This window comes from Hemitrygon akajei, chromosome 14, assembly GCF_048418815.1.
Source record: "Hemitrygon akajei chromosome 14, sHemAka1.3, whole genome shotgun sequence".
Taxonomy (NCBI): Eukaryota; Metazoa; Chordata; class Chondrichthyes; order Myliobatiformes; family Dasyatidae; genus Hemitrygon; species Hemitrygon akajei.
Window position 1 is genome coordinate 38,721,735 of NC_133137.1, and position 22,700 is coordinate 38,744,434.

The 22,700-nt window shown below is 43.3% G+C and overlaps 1 protein-coding gene across 1 annotated transcript in view; it reads left to right on the forward strand.

The window, feature by feature from the left end:
- Positions 1 to 2,257: 2,257 nt before the first annotated feature.
- Positions 2,258 to 22,700, forward strand: part of myo1ha (myosin IHa) — an 88,086-nt gene continuing 67,643 nt past the window's right edge. Inside the window, exons 1-8 of the mRNA XM_073066982.1 lie at positions 2,258 to 2,416; positions 6,850 to 6,965; positions 9,476 to 9,674; positions 12,891 to 12,971; positions 15,737 to 15,916; positions 19,730 to 19,828; positions 20,276 to 20,389; positions 21,526 to 21,597. Of these exons, the coding sequence (XP_072923083.1) occupies positions 2,291 to 2,416; positions 6,850 to 6,965; positions 9,476 to 9,674; positions 12,891 to 12,971; positions 15,737 to 15,916; positions 19,730 to 19,828; positions 20,276 to 20,389; positions 21,526 to 21,597 (987 nt within the window). The 5' untranslated portion in view covers positions 2,258 to 2,290. The remainder of the gene's footprint in view (positions 2,417 to 6,849; positions 6,966 to 9,475; positions 9,675 to 12,890; positions 12,972 to 15,736; positions 15,917 to 19,729; positions 19,829 to 20,275; positions 20,390 to 21,525; positions 21,598 to 22,700) is intronic.

A 22,700-nucleotide genomic window follows, 5' to 3' on the forward strand; every position in this document is an offset into this window, starting at 1 on the left:
CATATCCTAGACCCTCTCTTACTGGTAACTCCTCCTTCTCCATGTTACTGACTAACAGCCCAGGCGTCCTTGTGTAATTTCTACTTACAATAGAACAGAGTTCTTTGGATACTGGTGCTGTTTGTAGAAGTCCCATCAAGACTCCAACCTTACAACATGACTTTCGTGCAACAGCATTATTGAATGCCCTGTAATGTCACTGTGCCTATTTCAGCCCACATCACTCCGTGTATTCATTGCAATATCACTGACTTCATCCTGACCTGAATAAATGGGTGTGTGCCTTTGATAATATACTGAACATATCCAAACCAGATTCATAGTCTGCTGAGGGATAGAACCTTAAGTTCAAGAGCCTGATGGCTGAGGGGTAATAACTGTTCCTGAACTTGGTGCTGTGGGTCTTGTGGCTCCTGTACTTTCTTCCTGATGCAGCAGTAAGAAGAGAGCATGTCCTGAATGGTGGAGGTCCCTGATGATGGATGCTGCTTTCCTGATATAGCACTCCAAGTAGATGTTCTCAATGCTGGGGAGGGCTTTATCTTTGATGGAGTGGGCTGTGTCCACTACTTTTTGTAGAATTTTCCTTTCATAGACATTGGTGTTTCCATACCAGACTGAGATGCAGCCAGTCAATATACTCTCCACTACAGATCAATAAAAGTTTGTCAAAGTTTTAGATGTCATGCCAAATCTTTGTAAGCTCCCAAGGAAGTAGAGGCACTGCTGTGCTTTCTATGCAATTGCACTAATGTACTGGGTCCTCCAAAATAATAACAGCTAGGAATTTAAAGTTGCTGACCCTCTCCACCTTTGATCTTCTGATGAGGACTGGCTCATAAACCTTTGGGTTTCTCCTCCTGAAGTCAACAATCAGCTCCTTGGTCTTACTGACATTGAGGAAGAGGCTGTTGTGACACCACTCTGCCAGATTTTCAACCTCCCTCCTGTATGCTGATTCATCACCACCTTTGATTCCGTCAACAACGGTGGTGTTGTCAGCAAACTGAAATCTGGTATTGGAGCTGTGCTTAGTTACACAGTCATAGGTGTAAGGAGAGTAGAGCAGGGAGCTAGGCACACAGCCCTGTGCTGGTGGAAATCATGGAGGAGATGTTATTGCCAATCTGAACTGTTCCAGAAGATCCAAAACCTGGGCCTCTGTACCTCCCTCGGGCATCTGGATCCCTGACTTCCTCACTGAGAAACCAGACTCAGCGTGGATCAGAAATAACATCTCCTAGTTGACAACCAATACTGGCGTACCTCAAGGATGTGTGCTTTACCTACTGTTCTACTCTCTCTACATCCACGGTTGTGTGGTTAGGCACAGCCCAAATGCCATCTATAAATCTGATGACACAACTATTGTTGGCAGAATTTCAGATGGTACAAGATAGATCAGTTGGTGGAGTGGTGTTGAAACAACAACCTTGCACTCAGCATCTGTAAGACAAAGGAATTGATCATGGACTTCAGGAAAGGGAAGTCGAGGGAACACACACCAGTCTTTATTGAGGGATCAGAGTGGAAAGAGTGAGCATTTTCAAGTTCTTGGGTGTCATCATCTCTGAGGATCTATCCTGGGCCTGCAGTTACAAAGAAGGCACACCAGTGGCTATAGTCAATAAGAGTTTGAGGAGAGTTGATATGTCACCAAAGGCACTCATAAATTTCTACAGATGCACCATGGAGAGCATTCTAACTGGTTGAATCACTGTCTGGTATGTTGGGGGAGGGCTTCTGCTCAGGATCGAAGTAAGCTGCAGAAAGTTGTAAACTCACCCAGCTCCAACACGGTAACTAGCCTCTCCAGCATCCAGGACATCTTCAAGAAGTAACACCTCAGAAAGGCAGCATCTATCATCAAGGACCCTAATCACCCAGGAATGCCCTCTTCTCATTGCTACCATCAGGAAGGAGGTACAGGAGCCTGAAGGCACACACTCAACGTTCCAGGAACACCTTCTTTCCCTCTGCCATCAGATTTCAGAATGGGCACTAAGCCCATGAACTTTTTCCACCTCTCTTTGCACTATTTAGTTTATTTAATTTTCTTTTTCTATATACCTATTGTAGAGTCAGAGATTCATGCAGCACAGAAACAGGCCCTTCAGCCCAACTGGTCCATGCCAACCAAGTTTCTCATATGAGCTAGTCAGATTTACCTGTGTTTGGCTCGTATCCTAAAGTGGTCATGGAGTGTATATGTGGTATCAGTGTTTCTTTGTCACGCTCCTCTCTCTTTCTCTTCCAGAAGAAGCAAACAGAAGGCAGATTCCAAGTGAACATGGAAGGAGCTCTGACAGCCCGAGACAGAGTGGGGGTGCAGGATTTTGTGCTGCTCGATTCTTACACCAGCGAGATTGCCTTTCTGGATAACCTTCGTAAACGCTTCCGGGAGGACCTCATCTATGTAACTGCTGTCCTTTACCATCTTTTCCTACAAAGAAAAGTAGCCCAGTAGAGCTTATCACTCAATTTAAGTGAATCTTTTTCTTAGTTAATATGCTCTTGAGCTCACTCTAGCTACAAGAAGAAAGCCAAACCCAGTGCAGAAGTGGCCCAGCTACTCTAAACAGGGATATTGTCTCCACCACTAGCTCCCACCTGTGCCCTTGCTTTAATGCAGGTGTTTCCAACCTTTTTTATGCCATGGACCAATACCATTAAGCAAGGGGTGTCTGGACCCCAAGTTGGGAACTCCTGCTTTAATACAATAAAGCCTCCCAAAGGACTTTGCAGAGAATGCTGTCAGACAAAATTGACCCTGAATCAAGGGAGAAGACATTTGATATGATTAGATGTTTAGCTGATTTTTCTTAAAAAGTGAGATGGAAATCAGTGTCGTGATAGCGCAATGGTTAGTGTAAAGCTATTGTAGCACCAGCGAGCCAGGTTCAATTCCCACTGCTGTCTGTGTGGAGCTAGTATGTTCTCCCTGTGACTGCATGGGTTTACTCCAAGTGCTCCGGTTTCCTCCCACACTCCAAAGACTAGGTTAATTGGTTATATGGGTGTAACTAGGCAGTGTGGTCTCCTCGGGCTGGAGGGGTCTGCTACCATGCTGTATCTCTAAATAAATAGATGTGGGACAGGGACAGGGGAGAGCTTGTGTAGAGGGTGGGATCAAGCTTGCTGCTCTCCCAGCTACAGACATTGAGAATAAAGGAAGCTGAAGATGCCGTGACTGACGCCTTGTCTATTCCTGACACAGGAAAACACTAATAGATAAATGGGCTTTAATAATTCTAACTAGTGTAAGGACTGCAAATAAGGCAGGAAGCTGTTTCTAATTTCCTTTTGGTCATAGCAGGAAATTATAGTTACTGGAAATAATGTTTTTCTGATAAAGACTAGAGTTTATTTGGAACATTGTCCCATTTATTCAAAGGAATGTTCTTGCTGGTGATCGAAGGAATGAGGGTGGAAATTTTTGTTGTCTGTTCTGCTCTCCTGAAGTGGGTGTGGGCTGAGCTAAGTCTGAGCATCTCACATTCCCAGATACAGGCTGAGTGAATCTGCAGGCCATCTGCAATTGTAAAACCTCTCCTTCCCTTACACATATGCTCACTTGAAAACTGCTATTGGATTTGACAGACGTTTTTTACTTGATCTGTTTGATTGTTTGGGTGGTGGGGTGGAGATACGTCTCTCTCTGTACCCAAGCATGGGTAAGGCGCTTCTTCCCTTCTGCATGTCACCCTTGGACAAGGTGTAAGACCCCCAGTCAGGGTCAGGTGAAGCCATGGGAGCAGGTGGTGGATGGTTGTATGAGCAGCTGGTATCGATCACACATCCTGGTTACGTGACCACTGACACCAGGCAGGCAATCTCTGAAGAATATTGATAATGGCTGGGGTCACTCGTCTAGTAAACACACTGCCCAGAAGAAGGCAAACTGCTTCTATAGAACATTTGCCAAGAACAATCAAGGTCAAAGAGCTTAATCACCCATGTCTTATGACACATCACATAATGATGATGATGTATGATAAACTAACATTACTCTAGCTGGGTTTGGTTATGTTTCACTTTAACATAGCACAGGACAGGGACTAAGCTTGCAATAATCTGGTCCCGTGTCTCAGCACCAGGAGTCTATCAATGATGCTGGGAAAGAAAGATCTTTAAGATCTAATCTGAGGAGCGTTTGATGCCCTTGTGCCCGAACTCATTAGGGTTCAGAAGAATGAAGGGAGATTGCATTCTGAAAGGCCTGGACAGTGTGGATGTGGAGAGGATGTGTCCTAAGGTAGGAGAGCCTAGAATATGAGGATACAGTCTTAGAATAAAGGGACATCCCTTTGGAACTGAGATGAGCAGGAATTTTTTTAGTCAGAAGATGATGAATCTGTGGAATTTATTACCAAGGACAGATGTGAAGCTCAAGTCATAAGTTATATTTAAGGCAGAGATTAAGCCCCTTGATTGGTAAGGGGGTTAAGGGTTAAAGGTAAAAGACAGGAGAGTGGGGTTTAAAAAACTCAGCCATGATTGAATGGCAGAGCAGACTTGGTTGGATGAATGGCCTAAATCTGCTCCTCTATCTAATACTCTTATGGTCTACGGGCTTTGGGAAAGCTGAAAATGTATACTTTGGCCTTTTGAAATAGGGCCTATCTTTGACCACTGTTCAGTACTCACCAGCATACCTAAAGTCAGGAGCATCTGCACCTCAGGCAGAAGGATCCCCAATCAAAACCCGGAACGAGTTCAGAATTAGAATCAGGTTTATCATCACTGACATAAGCATTCAATACCATCATCCCGCAGAGACTACTGGAGAAACTGTCGCTGCTTGGCCTTAACACTGCCATGTGTCGCTGGATTCTGGATTTCTTGACAGAGACCACAGTCAGTCTGTGTTGGCAGGAACATCTCTGACTCCATCACACTGAGCACTGGATCCCCACAAGGCTGTATGCTTAGCCCATTGCTGTTTACACTGCTAACACATGACTGTGCAGCCTGATTGAAGGAGAGCCTGATCATTAAATTTGCTGATGATAACGCAGTGATGGGGCTCATCAGCGAAAATGATGAAATAATGTACAGGGAGGAGGTTAAACACCTAGAGAGCTGTTGCAGTGACAACAACTTGATGCTTAATGTCACCAAAACCAAGTAGATGATCATCGATTTTAGATGGTCTCAGCCTGAGCACACACCCCTCAGCATCAGCGGCTCCACAGTGGAGAGAGTGGAAAACATCAAGTTCCTTGGGGTGCAGATCTCAGACAATCTCACCTGGTCCAGGAACACCACTGGGATTGTGAAACGAGCCCAGCAGAGATTGCACTTTTTGAGGAAGCTTAAACAAGCATCACTGCCCACTAACATCTTAACTACATTCTACAGAGGGGTGGTTGAGAGTGTGCTGACCTTTTGCATCACAACCTGGTACTCCAGATGCAGTGCTGCCGACAAAAAAGCCTCGCAGAGGGTGGTTAGGGGAGCAGAGAAGGTTATTGGGGTCTCCCTACCTTCTGTCCAAGACCTCTTTCAGAGTCGATGCCTCCAGAAGACACGGTACATCATTAAAGACCCCTCACACCCTCTCCATGAACTGTTTGTTCTTCTGCCATCAGGTAAACGTTACAGGAGCATCAAAACTAAAACCACAAGGCTACTAAACAGCTTCCTCCCACAGGTAGTCAGACTGCTAAATAGCTGCTGTACCTGACTCTGCTTTGGACACTTTTAACTTGCACTGGACACTTATAACTTGATTTGAACTGACATGTGGCTGTTGTGTTTTACAATTTATTGTTATGTTTATTATTTAGTGTTGCGTTTATTATGTTATGATTGCACTGCTCCTGGGAAACGCTGTCTCATTCTGCCCTGCAGAGCTGATGTACGGTTAGACTGACAATAAAGTTTTTGAATCTTTGAAATCTTTGAATAAGTGGTTTGCAGCAGCAGTACATAAAAATTACTATAAGTTACGGTAAGAAATATATATATATATAAATAAATAGTGTGAAAAGAGCTGAAAAGGTGAGGTAGTGTTCATTGGCCTATGGTCTATTCAGAAATCTGATGGCAGAGGAGAAGAATCTGTGTTGTGTGTGTGTCTTCAGCTCCTGTATCTCCTTCCTGATGATAGCAATGAGAAGAATCTGGTGTTATTTTATTCAGAGATGCAGCTCAGAACAGGACAACCTGTCCCAATGATCCACACCGCCCAGCAACCCACCGATTTATCCCTACCTAATCTCAGGATACTTTACAATGGCCAATTAACCTACTAACTAGTATGTCACTGGATTGTGGGAGGAAACCGGGGACCTAGAGGAAACAATCATGGAGAGATTTTATAAACTCCTTACAGGCAACACTGTAATTGAACTCCGAACTCCAATGCCCGAGCTTTAATAGCATTGTTTTAACCACTACATTACCTTTTTAGGTGCTGGTGTAATTCACAGGATCCAGGCAAGCAACCTGGAACTTTGAACGGGACAATTTGCTCAGGGAGTTAGGACAATGTCTGGACTGGTACTTCTGAGCAAAACCAGAAGCTCTTGACAGTTCAGTCAATATGTCATTGAGATGGCCCTACACAGTCAGAGGGTAGAGTAGGTATTGTAGTCACAGCCCAAGAAAATTCAGCACCTTGAACCAGGTCTGTGTATATTGTCAGATACAGATTATAGGACCAGTGCCTGACCATTGATGCCCAAGCATATTGATAACTGGTATTTATGAAGCAGTTTAAACACAAAGAAATATCTCTAAGCATTTTATCACTTAATCAAAGTTTTGAAAAGTACTGAAATGTGAACGTATCCGTAACTATTTGTTTAAAACATTTCATCCTGACTTTCCTCTTTTATTCCTCAGACATATATCGGCACTCTGCTGGTGTCTGTGAATCCGTACAAAGAGCTAGATATATACACCCCCAAAAAGAAGGAGCTGTACCAAGGAGTGAATTTCTTTGAACTCCCACCTCATATGTAAGTTGTAGGATTGTAAATGATTTTCTGTTTCTTTCTCCGCGTCCTCCCTGACAGAATTTCTGCAGGAGGGGGCCACTTTTAATCACCACCCTCATTTTCCCCTAAATGTTTTACAACAATTTACAGTGCTATTCAGAGTGTCAGGATGGAAATCTTTTCATTAGTCAGGGCGTTGGGGATTGGTGATAGAGCCACACAGAGTAATCAGCAGGAAATGAAGAGTTTTATAAACTCGATTTTATAATGCTGCCTAAAGAACTTAATTGTGATTTTCAGATTGGATAAACTGAGGGATTAAACTGACAGGGCTAAAGAGAAGGATAATGGACTGAGGAGTCACTTACTGAAGAGTCTCTACAAAAACCTCCTCTCTCCTGATCATCATCTTCCTCAGCCTGAAACATCGTCTATTTATTCCCCTCCATAGATGTTGCCTGACTTGAGTCAATGAGACCATAAAACATAGAATTAGAAGCATAATTAGGCCATTCGGCCCATTGAGTCTACTCTGCCATTCTGCCATAGCTGATTTATTATCCCTCTTAAACTCATTCTCCTGCCTTCTCCCCATAACTTTAAATGCCCTGACTAATCAAGAAGCTATCAACCTCAACTTTAAATATACCCCAGGGCTTGGCCCCCACATTTTCTTCCAGTTTCTCTAGCAAACTATAATATCTGATTCCAGTTTCAGTTGCTGAGGTCTGTCCATTGCTCCCAATCCAATCCCATTTCACTTAATCCATTTCATTTTATGCCTATATTTCCCTGACTCTGGGCTTGCTTAAATCCCGCTTACCTCAAATATCATGAATAGTCATCAATTGTGGACATTGGCTGGGCTTCTCTCTTCACTGGGTTGTTGGGTCTCCCATGAGTTTTAAGGCATTTTCTGATGCCTGCATTCATCAGAATCGGTTCAATGATTGACAGCAAAGGGTGGCAGTTGTCGGTCAATTCTCCAACTGGAGGCCTGTGACTAGAGGAGTGTCCCTGGGGTCAGTGTTGGCACCTCTGTTATTCATTATTTATATAAATGATCTGGATACAAATGTATATGGTATAATTAGCATGTAAGTTAGGGGATCTTACTGATAGTGAGTGGGTGGCAGGGTGAAGATAAGGCACTCCTTCCCTGCAGGTCACCCTTGGGTAAGGTGTAGCACCTGCTTAGCTCCCCTCCCCCACCACCCCCGATCAGGGTCATGTGAAGCTATGGAGCAGTCGGCGGATGGTTGTATGAGCAGCTGGTGCATATCACAAGTCCTGGTTATATGACCACTGATGCCAGGCAGACAATCTCTGAAGAGCTTTGATAACTGCTGGAGTCACCTGTCTTGTAAAGACACTGCCCAGAAGAAGGCAATGGCAAACCACTTCTGTTGGAAAATTTGCCAAGAACAATCATGGTCCATGATTGCCCATGTCAATGCAACATGGCACAGACTGATGAAAATGATTGATAGTGAGTCAGGTTACAATGAATTACAAAGAGACCTAGATCAGCTGTGGATGTTGGCTGAGGAATGGCAAATGGATTTGAACTTGGATAAATGTGAGATGATACATTTTAAACAGTCAAACCAGGGAGTGACAGCTCATAACCCATTACCATCTTAGCCCTTCCCCTCCATGTACCTGTTCAAATGCCTCTTACCTGCCTTGAAAACTTCCTCTGGCAGCTCATTCCAGATACTCACTGTAAAGAAGTTGCCGAACATACTGTTGATGTTTACAACACAGTACCGGCCCTTTGGACCATGATATTTTGCCAACCTTTCAACTTACACTAAGATCAATCTAACCCTTCTCTCTCGTATTACATTCAACTTTTCTATCGTCCATGTGCCTATCCAAAAGTTTCTTAAATGCCCAAAATCTATCTGCCTCTACCATCAGCCTGGACAGGGCATTTCATTGCGTAAAGAATTTGTCACTGGTAAGCCCTCCTCTACTTTCCTCCAATCACATTATAATTGTATTAGCCATTTCCACCCTGGAAAAAAATCTCTATCTGTCTACTCAATCTATAGCTCTTTTCATCTTGTACGCCTCTAACAAGTCACCTCTCACCCTCTTTCATTCCAATGGGGAAGGCCCTACATCTAGTTCTCGATTCCCCAGCCCTGAGGAAAAGACTGTGATCATCCACCTTATCCATAGCCCTCATGACTTTATAAACTTCTATGAAGTCATCCCTCAATCTCCTAGGCTTCAGAGAATAAAGGTCCAATGTGGGCAACCTCTGTCTATAACTGAGGCCCTGTAGACCAGACAACATCCTTGTAAGTCTCTTCTACAGCCTCTCCTTTCTCTAAACATCCATGGACACTTAAGGATTGTGTCACTTCAATGAAGGTATATTTGTTATGGATCCTGGTGAGGATGGTCTGTAAGTTAGGGAAGAACTTGGCAGAGATTGTGTTCCCCTGCATTTTCTAGATGATGGAATTCCTGGATTTGGGTGCTAAAATAACTTGTTACCAAATGTTATCTATTCCCTTCAGCTACGCAGTCGCGGACAATGCATATCGCGTGATGTGCACAGAGTACAACAACCATTTCATCCTGATCTCTGGAGAGAGCGGAGCAGGGAAGACCGAGGCCTCGAAGAAAATCCTGGAGTTCTATGCCAAGACCTGCCAGACCACAGAACAGCTGCAGGTGGTGCGAGACCGTCTCTTGCTGTCAAACCCTGTGCTGGAGGTGAGTGCAGAATGGAGAACAATGACTTATTAAAGCTCAAAGTAAATTTATTATCAAAGTACATTTATGTCACCATATACAACCCTGAGATTCATTTTCTTGTGGGCATACTCAATAGAAAAATCAATGGAAGACCACCCAACTTGGACATTCAACTGGAATGCAGAAGACAACAAACTCTGCAAATATAAAAAGGAGAAATAATTAATTAACAAATAAATAATTTCGCGGAAGATAAATAAATAAATAAATAAATAGATAGATAGATAGATAAATAAATAAGCAAGCAATAAACATCAAGAACATAAGATGAAGAGTCTTTGAAAGCGAGTCCATTGGTTGTGGGAACATTTCAACAATGGGGCAAGTGAAGTTATCCACTTTGGTTGAAGAAACTGATGGTTGAGGGGTGCCTCTATCCATAGTGCTGGTCTTGCTGAGACGCTCACAAGAATTGTGTTATATAGGGAGTGCTGAAAAACGGTGTTATTACAAATGAGATGTTAACATTCCCATTTATGTAAACATATTTCAAAACTCTCTCTTTCATTCTGAAAAAAGGAGGTAAACTCCCAATCTCTTGGGCAATATTTATCCTTCATCCCCCATTGAAACAAAATATTGTCTTGTTTCTCATTGCTACTTATTAGAGTTTGCTCAGCCACATTTCCTATATCATATCTGGACCTACATATCTACTGATGTTTAATTAGAATTAAAACGATTTGGAAGATTTTGAAACATGAAGTACAGTAAGTCTTTTTAAGCAGAATATTTCTTAATAGTTTGTGTTCCAGAGCCTTAAACAAACTTGTAGTACATTCTTTGAATTTCATGATTGCAATGAACCCCAACAATTCTTATGTTACTGCTGCTGAGTCAAAAATGTGATCTTTAATCACATCAATAAGTTGCCCAGATATCTTTGTTCTTCCACTTCATTCATTTATCTTTATCTTTAGAGCCATAGGCTGTGTTTCTGTTTTCCCAAAAATGTAAATCATGTTAAATTTATTCCTGTTAGAAATTAGAGATTTTTTTCTTTGGCTAGCACCGACACATTGGGCTGTAGGGTTTCCTTCTGAACAATAGTCTTCTGTAATTCTGTATGTCTGTTACCTGTTGATCACACCAGCCCTGAATTAGATGACTTTTGTGCAGGAAAGTGAAGAACAAATGCAGAATACAGTGTCACAGTTACAGAGAAAGTGCAGTGCAGGCCAACAATAAGGAGCAAGAGCCACGCCAAGATAGATTTTGAGGTCAAGAATTCAAAGGGACCATTCAGTAGACACTTTCCTTGAGCCTGATGGTAAATGACATGCTATCAGGCTTTTGTATCTTCTACCCAATGGAAGGGGCAGAAAGACAGTCTGGCCAATATATGCTGCTCCACGTTCACAGGGAGTCCTGTAAATGCCAGCCAAGTCATCTTTGACTCACATAAGCTGTGATTTAATTCCTTACGGGTTTGTGGATGGGAGTAATCTGGTAATTCTTCAAGATTGGCACAGTGTATATCAGCCGGGGGGATACACAGTGGAAACCCACATCAAGGAGCACAGGAAGCGTATCCATTTGGGTTACCCGGAGAAATCGATGGTAGCAGAACATTCACAATGGCCAGGGGATTGATGTCGACAGCACAAAACTACTGTGCCCTGCCAATGGCTTTTGGGACCGTCTGGTGAAGGAAGTCATTGAAATAAAACCAGAGGAAAAGAACTTTAACAAAGACAACGGTCTTGCTCTAAGTATGAACTGGAATTCAATTGTAAACAAGGTAGGACAGCGGAAACCTGACTGGATGAGGACTAACCAATCAGGAGAGAAGGATGAGGAGGGGGTATAAATACAACCAGACTAGACATGCCCAGGCTTCATCTCTGATGAAAATGGCACAGTTTGTTATTGAAACATCAGTTAAAATCACTACCTGTACCTGGCTGGAAGCCCAAGAAGAGTTTATTCATGGAGTCTATTATGTTCTCCGTATCACTGGTGATGGCCATGATCGGCCTCACTGTAATTTTGCGCAGTGAACATTAATCAGTCTACAGAACAAAATTTATTGAGACATTTTACAGATATTTTCTTGACTCTTCAGAAAATAAGCATCTGTTTCCTCAAAGGTAATAGATTGCAAATTGAGAGGGATCTTTTCCCAGCTGAGAGCTGTCCTTATCATTTAAAGCAGCCTTCTTAATGGCCTCATAATCCTGTCACTCAGAGACTAATTTCTCTCTGCCATAACAATTCCTTCAACAAACCATCAGGATTGAGATCTGGCATGCTCTTAACTCCAGCAACCTTTTATTGAGCACAGCCACAGTCCAATTGAGCCTGTACCGCTACATCATTAAGAGAAGCTCTAAAGGAGCATTGTCTTTGAGAAAGTAAACAAGCTACATTCCACAGCCCCCTTCCAATGTACACTCAGTGGCCACTTTATTAGGTACACCTGTACACCTACTCGGTAATGCTAACATCTAATCAGCCAATCATGTGGCAGCAACTTCATGCATAAAAACGTGCAGACATGGTCAAGAAGTTCAGTTCACCAAGAGAACCACCATCTGATTGAAAAGTTTATTATTCTGTTTCTACATGCGACTAGTTTATATTTGAGAATTTGAGTTTCTTGAAACTCTGTAACTAATTGTAATCCTGCGGAGGGCAGTAATACACCTAGATGTGTCTAAACTGCCGGAAATAGAAGAAGAAGAAGAAGAAGAAGTTCAGTTGTTTCTCAGACCAAACATCAAAATGGGGAAGAAATGTGATCTAAGTGACTGACTATGGAATGATTGTTGGTGCCAGGCAGGGTGGTTTGAGTATCTCAGAAACTGATGATCTCCTGGAATTTTCACATACAACAGTCTCTAGAATTTTCAGAGAATGTTGTGATAAACAAAAAAGCATCCAGTGAGCGGCGGTTCTGTAGGTGAAAATGCCTCATTAATGAGAGAGGTCAGAGGAGAATGGCCAGGCTGTTTCAAGCTGGCAGGAAGGTGACAGTAACTCAAATAACCACGTGTTACAACAGTGGTGTGCAGAAGAGCGTCTCTGAATGCACAACACATCAAACCTTAAAGTGGATGGGCTACAGCAGCAGAAGACCAGAAACATGCACACAGTGGCCACTTCATTAGGTACAGGAGCACATGTGTTTATTCAATAACACTTATTGTATAAATTCTCCATATATTATTTCAGGCTTTTGGAAATGCCAAGACACTCAAGAATGATAATTCCAGCCGGTTTGGGAAATACATGGACATCCAGTTCAGCTATACGGTATGAGCTTGATATTTTTCAACCTTCTATCTCAAAGGCTATGGTGGGTAAAACTAGTGATGAGAAGAATTAAACAGAAGATGGGAGTAGAAATCAGTAATTGGTTAATGTTAATTTAGTACCCTGGTGTCCCAGAAGGAAAGCCAATGGGTTCCATGGTTTGGTATGCCATTACCCCACCCCCCCAACAAGCATTCACTGTATGCACCAGTGAGCAGAGTCTGCAGTGTGTACCATCAACAAAATGCAGTATACCTTCCCACCAAGGCCACTGATAGCACGTCCTGAATCTGAGACCACAGCCGCTAAGAAAGACACAAGGGAGCTTCACCACTTACAATCTCCCCTCCAAACTGCACAGCAATGTGCACAAGATATCCCATTCCCTGTCCAGCAGCACCACAGGCGGATTAAGGTAAAGATCAAGTTTCGTTTTATTTGTCACATGTACATCGAAACATCAAAACATACAGTGAAATACATAGTTTGCATCAACGACCATCACAGTCCAAACATGTGCCGAAGGTAGCCCACAGGTGTCACTGTCCTTCTACTGCCAACAGAGCATGCCCACAACTGACCCTACCTCGTACGTCTTTGGCATGTGGTAGCCAGACTGCCAGGAGGAAACGCACAAATGTTTGCAAACAGTGACAATCCCCATGACCATGTGGATTTCCTCTAAATGCTCCAGTTTCCTCCCATATTTCAAAAGATGCATAGATTATGGTTAGTAAGTTGTGGGCATGTTATGTTGCTGCCGGACACATCGTAGACTGCCACCCCCTCCCCCCTCCCCCCATCCAGCTGTGACTGTGTTAGTTGTTAACACAAATGACACATTTCACTGTCTGTCTCAATGCACGTGCAACAAGTGCTGTTGGGCAGGGCCTTTGAAGGTTTAGACCCAGGAATGAAGAGGGACTCGTGGTATATTTTGGGTCTGCTGGAGTAACTGAAGGTGGTCATGCTCCCTTATGGCTGCTGCCCTTGTCCTTCTTGGGGGTAACATTTTCACCTGCAGGACTGCAGCGGTTGAAGCTGGCAGTTCACTACCAACCCAAGGGCAAATAGGGGTGAACAATAAATGCTGGCATTACAGGCTCTGCCCAGATACCAAAAATAGAAAAAAACCCAGAAATATCCAAGTGTAAATTCAGGTCTTATAGGCTTTATGGGTGACAGGGTGGAGATGTTTCCCTACCAAAAGAGGCCTAAGGCACTCCTTCCATCTGCCAACCTGCAGGTCACTCTTGGGCAAGGTGTAGCACCTGCTTAGTCTCCCCTCACCCCACACCCCCCCCCCCCCACCCGATCTGAGTCAAGTGAAGCCATGGGAGCAGGTGCTGCATATCTCAAGTCCTGGCTATTTGACCACTGATGTTTGGCAGACCATCTCTGAGAAGTAATGGCTGGGGACACAAAAGACACTGCCTAGAAGAAGGCAACAGCAAACAAGTTTTGTAGAAAAATTTGCCATGAACAATCAAAAGACCATGATTGTCCACGTCATACAAAACAACACATAATGATGATGTTTTACAATGGATTTACAAGTACTCATGGATGGAGCGTTCATTCCACAGCCAACCGTATTGTTTGCTGCGAACTGTCACATTATAATGACATTGCCCAGAACTATTTTTGACTTGTGGTTCAAGTGTTCCGGAGAACTGATTTACTAATATTAATGCCCTTGGCTTATTGCCGATGACTTCTGGCAAGACTGTTCTAACGATTAAGCCCCATTCACATTGCCCTGTGGTCCAGTCAAAGAGTATCTTGTTGCAGTTCATGATCAATTATTTAGATTGAAGTGAATTGTGTCAAATTCCAGCACTATTTACAGTGAAGTAATTCGAGACTGAATAGAAGCATTGTTTGATGTTGGCAAGCAAATATCGGTATGCTGTGAAACAGATAAGAGCTCAGATGCCATTCAGGGCCACGTCCTGAAAAACAGATCATTTGGCGGGATAAAATGTTGAACATTGGGACTTAATAAATGCATCAGCTTCCTGAGGAGTAAGGTGACAAAGCTTTGAAGATTCTTTTCTTTAGGCAGCACAGTGGCAGGTTGGTAGAGCTGCTGCCTGACGACTCCAATGACCCGAGCTTCAATCCTGACCACCACCCACTGACCTTTACCCTTCCCACTGTAATCATTCTCAGTCCATCTCAATAGTGATGTTCTACCCATTTTGGCCCCTTGTGCACCTGGATTTTAATGACTCCACAACTAGTGGCTACACTATTAGGTCATAGACTCATAGAAAATTACAGTATAGAAATAGGCCCTTCAGCCCATCTAGTCTGTGCCAAACCATTTAAACTGCCTAGCCCTATCAACCTCCAGCCAGACCATAGCCCTCCATACCCATGCCTTCCATGTACCTATCTGACCTTCTCAAGTCCCAAGTCACTTGGCTCTGGAGCTCTCTCACTGAACCTTTCTGCTTTGAACATCCCCCAAGGCTATTAAAGATCCTTTCAACAGTCTGCTCTAAAGTCTTGTTTAAAGGGTTGGGGTAAAATTCTCTGTGACATGTGGTATCTCAAAACGCCAGAAAAACACAATTACTTTTGGGGTTGTTTAGATGCTGTGATGTTTAACATCAAACTCTGTTTAGATGACAGTAAAATGGAGGGCTATGGGGGAGGGAAGGGTTAGTTAGAAATTAGAGGTTAAAAGGTCAGGACAACATTGTGGACTGAAGGGCCTGTACTGTTCTGTGTATTAATCGCTACACCATGCGCTTTTCCAGGGAGCTCCAGTTGGAGGTCATATCCTGAGTTATCTCCTGGAAAAGTCAAGAGTGGCTCACCAGAACCATGGGGAACGTAACTTTCACATCTTCTACCAGCTGCTGGAGGGAGGCGAGGATGAGTTGCTTCGCTGGCTGGGTCTGGATCGTAACCCACTGCAGTACCACTACCTTATCCAGGTAAAACCCTCAGTTCCACGTTGACCTGGCAAATGGGACGAGTTTAGGTGGGCATCTGGTTCAGAATGGATGAGCTGGGCTGAAGGGCCTGAATTCATGCTGGAGCTCTCTGGCCTATGTTGGTTTCTTTGTGCTCATCCTGGATGGAATGTACAAACCCTGTCCATTAGGAGTTTGAATACTCTCCCCATGACCAAGTGGGTTTCCTCTGGGTGCTCTGGTTTCCTCCTACATTCCAAACATGTCCAGATTAGGGTCAGCAAGTTGAGGCCATGCTATGTTGCTGCTGGGCTCCCTCACATCCTCTGAGTGTGTTGGTTGCTGACTCAAATGACGTATTTCACATGTTTCGACATGGTGGTTGTCCACTGTATCCAGCAATAACAGGAAACATGTACGGAAGAGTTTTGAAATAATAATAATAATAAATACTTTATTGATCCCAAATGGGAAATTCTATCTTTACAGCAGCAACACTTAAAACACACTTGTGCAGACTTAACTAATAATAAAGTACAGAATAATAACATGCACAATAATAATTTATCAATGTGCAATAATTCTCATTAATAATTTAAGAAATTTTAAAACAAATTATTGTACAATGAGCAAACACGAGGAAATCTGCAGATGCTGGAAATTCAAACAACACACACAAAATGCTGGTGGAACACAGCAGGCCAGGCAACATCTATAAGGAGAAGCACTGTCGACATTTCGGGCCGAGACCCTTCGTCAGGACTAACTGAAAGGAAAGATAGTAAGAGATTTGAAAGTAGTGGGGGGAGGGGGAAATGCGAAATGATAGGAGAAGACCGGAGGGGGTGGGATGAAGCCAAGAGCTGGAAAGGTGATTGGCGAAAGTGATACCGAGCTGGAGAAGGGAAAGGATCATGGGACGGGAGGCCTCGGGAGAAAGAAAGGGGGGGAAGCACCAGAGGGAGACGGAGAACAGGCAAACAACTAAATATGTCAGGGATGGGGTAAGAAGGGAGGGATGGGGCAAGAAGGGGAGGATGGGCATTAATGGAAGTTAGAGAAGTCAATGTTCATGCCATCAGGTTGGAGGCTACCCAGCCGGTATATAAGGTGTTGTTCCTCCAACCTGAGTTTGGATTCATTTTGACAGTAGAGGAGGCCATGGATAGACATATCAGAATAGGAATGGGACGTGAAGTTAAAATGTGTGGCCACTGATGTGGCCACACACCATGATGTATGTTCTTCTGTCACACAGAGATGAACTGTTGTACATGCTTATTGCATTTTGTAAGAAAGATTTTCTGTAATGATCCTTGTGACATCGGAGCTGAATGAGTCTGTTTGAAAAGGTGCTCCATTGCTTATTCAGTAGGTCATGGAGAGGATGTGCCAGATTGTTCATAATGGATAAGTTTGTTTGGTGACCTCCTCTCCATCACTAACTCAAAAGAGTCTGGGTTGTAGCCAAGGACGTATCCAGGCTTTCTGATGAGTTTATTTAGTCTTTTTGCATCTCCAGCACCAATACTCCTCCCCCGATATAAAGCCGCAAAGAAGACCGCACTCACCACAACAGACTGGTAAAAGATCTCCAATATCCTGCTGCACATGTTGAAGGATCTCAGCTTCCTTAGAGAATAAAGTCTGCTCAACCCTTTCTTGTAAACGGCCATGCTGCTGGTTTTCCAATCAAATCCGTTGTCGAGGTAAACACCCAAGTATTTATACTCCTCCACCACGGCAATTACTTCTCCCAGAATGTATACAGAACTTGTCTCATTCTTCTTCCTCCTAAAATCAATCATATCTCCCCAGATTTGGCCACATTCAGGAGCAAATGATTTCACCCACACCACTCCACAAAGTTGTCCACCAGTCCTCTGTACTCCGACTCCTGAAGTGGAAAAACTGTTGCACTGGGCACTCAGAAGACCAGCTCCAGTCACAAACCGGGGTCTTCCTTGGTTGCAGTGGATGGCCATGAAATCTTCTGTGCCTTGTCATTCCCTTTTCTGTCCACGGAGTGTTACAGTGCCGCCTTCCTAGCCATCGGATCTCACTGTAGATCTCAGCCACCCAGTCTGCCAGAGTTGACTTCATATGCTGGGCCAGGCATGTTTCTCTCTCTCCAGGGTATGAGGCTATCATCGCCTGGTCTAGCCCGCTTGTCAAAGCAGCGTACCAGGATGTGGTCACTGTCACATGCAAACAGCTATTTAGAGCCCCTGGTGAGAGCTGAGCATCTGATGGCAACCAAAGTGAGTGAGCTGCCCTAGAATGGATACAAAATCGCGCCTTCACCAGAGGTGCTACCCCTCCTTGGACACCCCATGTAACCCACATTTCAGCGTACTTGTATCAAAAAATAAAGCTAGTCTTTAAAGTCACCTCTCCCCACAAAATTGCTATAGGCAGGCCCTCTGCACCTTTACACTAACACCGACCTTCATGGAATTAAGCACCCAACAATGAAGGCCAATTAACCCAGTGTGCTTGTGGCAGCTCTTTCACACACATCTTGAGGTAATCCCCACTGTCCAGTTCTTTAGCGTCGCAATGACGTATCACATGGTCTTTGAAAGAACCAATTGCACTACTTCCTTCCAGGCACCCCAAAGTAAAAATACTGCAGATGATGCAACTCTGAAATAAAACAGAAATTGCAGGAGTTGGAAATGAGTTCGGGCAGTCCCTCCTCTATTAAGGCAACCAATTGTGTAGATTCTTTCATCTCTCCCTTGCCGAGGTGTCATTCCCCTCTGAATAGAAATTGTTCTGTAAATTCAAATAATTGCTCATTAGTTAATTAGTAAGATGAAATATTTGATGTGATAACCAGTGGTGGCTGTACTTACACACTCAATTACAGCTAAAGAGCAAGACAAATTTCATCCTGAACAAGGATCTTTCCTATGCTCAATGACTCAAATTTCAATAGATTCAATAGGTATGTTTAATGTCAGAGAAATGCATACAATATACATCCTGAAATTCTTTTTTTTGCTAAAACTTTAAGAATCAAAGGTCCAACCTTAAAATGAAGACCAAAAACCTGCAGATGCAGCAAATCTGAAGTAAAAACAGCATCACTGTAAACACTCAGCATGTCAGGCAGCATTTGTGGGAAGAGAAACAGAGTGAATCAGATTGCAAACTGTAGAGGATCGTCAGCCTGAAACTTGAATTCTGTTTCACTTCATATAGATACTGTCTGATTTGCTGAGGATTTCCAATGTTTTCTCTCTTTATTTCAAATAAGATTGGTGAATTAGAAGAAAACACTTAAAAACTTGGCAAGGTAGAGTTTTCCTACTGTTGGTCTGTGTACCTAATGGGAGGCTCCTGGAATAGACAGTCTATTCTAACTATGTCAGGGGAAGCAATCACTTAGTCAACAGAGAAAAGATCTAAGAAGGTGCCCTAAACTTCCTTGAAGAAATACAACAACCTCACAGACCCCTGGGAATCTCTCCCTCATGTCTGCTCAAAGTGGGGAAGACAGTTGGTCTGTGCATCAGAGGCAAAGGTAAGTGGCCGATGGAGCAGAGCACCTCAGAAAACCCACACAATGACTCTGTCTGCCATTCCTACTCTGCATGTGCAAGGGTCTGTGGTACCCATGTTGGTCTCACTGGTCATTCTCAAACTCAGAAAACCACAGTGGAAGTGAGGCATCCGTGATACATGGGGGTTGCCCAACAAGTAGAAATCCGTAAGTACTTGGAGAACTGTTCAATTTAGCGGGTCCCACCCTTTAGCATCAAGTTGTTCCACAGTTTCCGATCATACCATCCTGATTTCCAACATTTTCCTTTTGTTGTCTCTCCGCAGGGTGAGTGTGCCAAAGTGAGCTCAATCAACGATAAATGTGACTGGAAAACTGTTCGCAAAGCACTGTCTGTGATTGATTTTACAGAAAATGACATTGATGTAAGTGTTTCTCATTCACCTGTGGGCTTGGTGGTGGGCTGTCGTGTTGTTAATGAGAAGATGTTCGATGGATCTCCCATGGAGGGAGTCCCAAGGAGAATTCATTCCTATGGTAGGGTGGCGTGCAGAATGGAGATGAGGGTGCACCCAAACCCAATGATAGCAGGTTGTTGTTTCTCTCACTTATCCTGTTATCCTAGTTCATGTTACCCGTAACAATGATTCAATCCACCGCTGTCTGTAAGGAGTTTGCACGTTCTCCCCTTACCATGTGGATTGCCTCCTACATTCCAAAGACATGAGTGTTAGCAGGATAATTAGTCATGTGAGTGTAATTGGCTTGTTGGACCAGTAGGACCTGTTACCATGCTGTATCTCTAGATTAAAAAACATAATGTTCAGACCCTGGCACGTGGTTAGTTGCTGATAACTTGCCTCCATCTACAGAACCTGTTGGGGATCATCGCCAGTGTTCTGCACATGGGAAACATCCAGTTCATCGCAGACAATCACGGACGTGCCAACATCACTGTTGACAAACAGATCAGATGGATCTCCAAGGTAAAGATGGCAGGGCACGATGTTGTGACCAGTTTATAACCTACCCCAAGATCAATCTAATGCTTCCGTCCCACATAGCCCTCTATTTTTCTTTCATCTATGTGCCTATTTAAGATTCTGTTAAACCTCCCTAATGTATTCACCTCCACCACCACCCCAGCAGCACACTCCATGCACCTACCTCTGGTATTCCCTTGATCCTTCAACCTCCTTAAAATTACGCCCTCCCATATTAGCCATTTCTGCACTGGGAAGAAGGTGCTGGCTGTCCATTCTATGCCTTTTATCATTGTCATCATCTATCAAAGGTTCAATCTAATATCAGAGAATGTATACAGTATACCACCTGAAATCCTTACTCCTCACAGACATCTACGAAACAGAGAAAAAGCAATTACCTCTAATCCTCCTTCGCTCCAAGGTGAAATGCCCTAGCTTGCTCAATACTTCCTCAAAAGACATGTTCTCTAATCCGGCATAGCTCCTCTGCACCCTCTCTAAATCTTCCACATCCTTCCTATCATGAGGCATCCAAAACAGAACACAATTCTCCATGTCTGGTCTAACTAAGGTTTTATATAGTATTATCTCACGTCTCTTGAAATCAATCCCCAAAATATAAAGACCAACACACCATATGTTTTCTTAGCGATTTCTGTATGGATTGGACCCCAAGATCCCTCAGTTTCTCCATACCTCTAAGAATCCCCTTACCATTAACTCTGTGCTTTGCCTTCAAATCACTTCACATTTGTCCATAGTGAACTCCACCTGCCAATTCTCAGGCAATCTCTGCATCCTGTTAACATCCCGTTGCAACCTACAACATTTTACACTTTCCACAACTCCACCCACTTTCAAATCATCTGCAAACTTTTTAACCCCTCCTTCCACTTCCTCATCTGAGTCATTTATAAAAATCAGAGGGTAGCAGTCCCAGAACAGATACCTGTGGAAAACCACTGGTCACTGATTTCCAGGCAGAATATGCTTAAAATTCCTTAAAATGTATTTAACATGCCATATGCCTTCTTAGCCACCCTTTCAACTTACTCCTTTCTTTCTTCTCGTGACTCTTGAGACAATGATTCTCAATTATTTCATACACTTCTCTTTTCCTTTTGGTTTGTCTGCAGTTGTTGGGTATACATGTCTTGGTCCTGCAAGAGGGTTTGACACACAAGAAGATTGAAGCCAAAGCAGAAGAGGTAACATATGAACAGCTTCAGAAACTGTCACTGGTGTCTAATAACTGAGCTGGGACGGGTGCTGGCAATACAGGAAATCAGCAGAAATGCTGGAAATACTCATCTAGACAGACACAGGGTTAATGTTTCAGGTCAATTAAAGCAGAGACAGGGAAAACAAGTGCTTGAGAATACCTAGAACCCCTGACAGAATTTTAAATACCAGAAAGATATTAAAGTTGTTTTTTTTGTTGTGATTTGTTAACACGCCTGACAAGACCAGTATTTATCATCCATCACTCATTATCTTCAAATCAAAAGTCCTGCAGGGCCATTTCAGACTAAAACAGGTTCTTCTGGGTTGGATGACAAAGTGGTCAATGAGGTTAACGATGACAAATTTCCTTCCCTATACCAGATGGGTTCTGATAACCCAGAGGATATTAGCTCTTCAGTCCAAGCGTTTATAATAGGGTTTAGTCACATGTCCACGGACTGGGGTTTAATCACATGTCTATGGAATAGATGCCGAGCCTTGTATCCACTGTTCCCTCTAAGCTGCACAGGTGCACAGCAGCACAGTAGCTAAAATGCTCCCATGCACATAGCCTTTATTGCTGTGCAGCTGGAATTGGACACAGCTAGAAAAAGTTTATGTAACAAGAAGGCTTTTCTTTGTTGTACTGTATTTCATTTGAGTCCTTCACCCTGGTGCTTTTTGTTTAAACTTTTAAAGTTTATTTTGATAGGTTCGGGGATTTCATGGTACTTGTATTATTTAAGTGGATGCCTGATTAGTGTTATTTGTAGGGTCCTAGTTTTGCGAACTCTACATCTTGTGGTGTGGTGTCACTTGATTGAGCCACCGATGTCCTTTTGGAAACTGTGGTTGCCATCTCTACATCAGAGTCCGTCTTTCCTCTGCACTTGGGTTCCAATATTACCAGTGCACTCTGTGACGTTATCAGACATAAAGTTTTCCTTCCTCCCTCCAACACTGGGACTTTAGCCAGGCAAATAACAGGAGATTTTTTTTTTGTTTTTCACACCATTCTCTGTAAACACTAGAGACTGTTGTGTGTGAGAATCCCAGGAGATCAGCAGTTTCTGAGATACTCAAACCA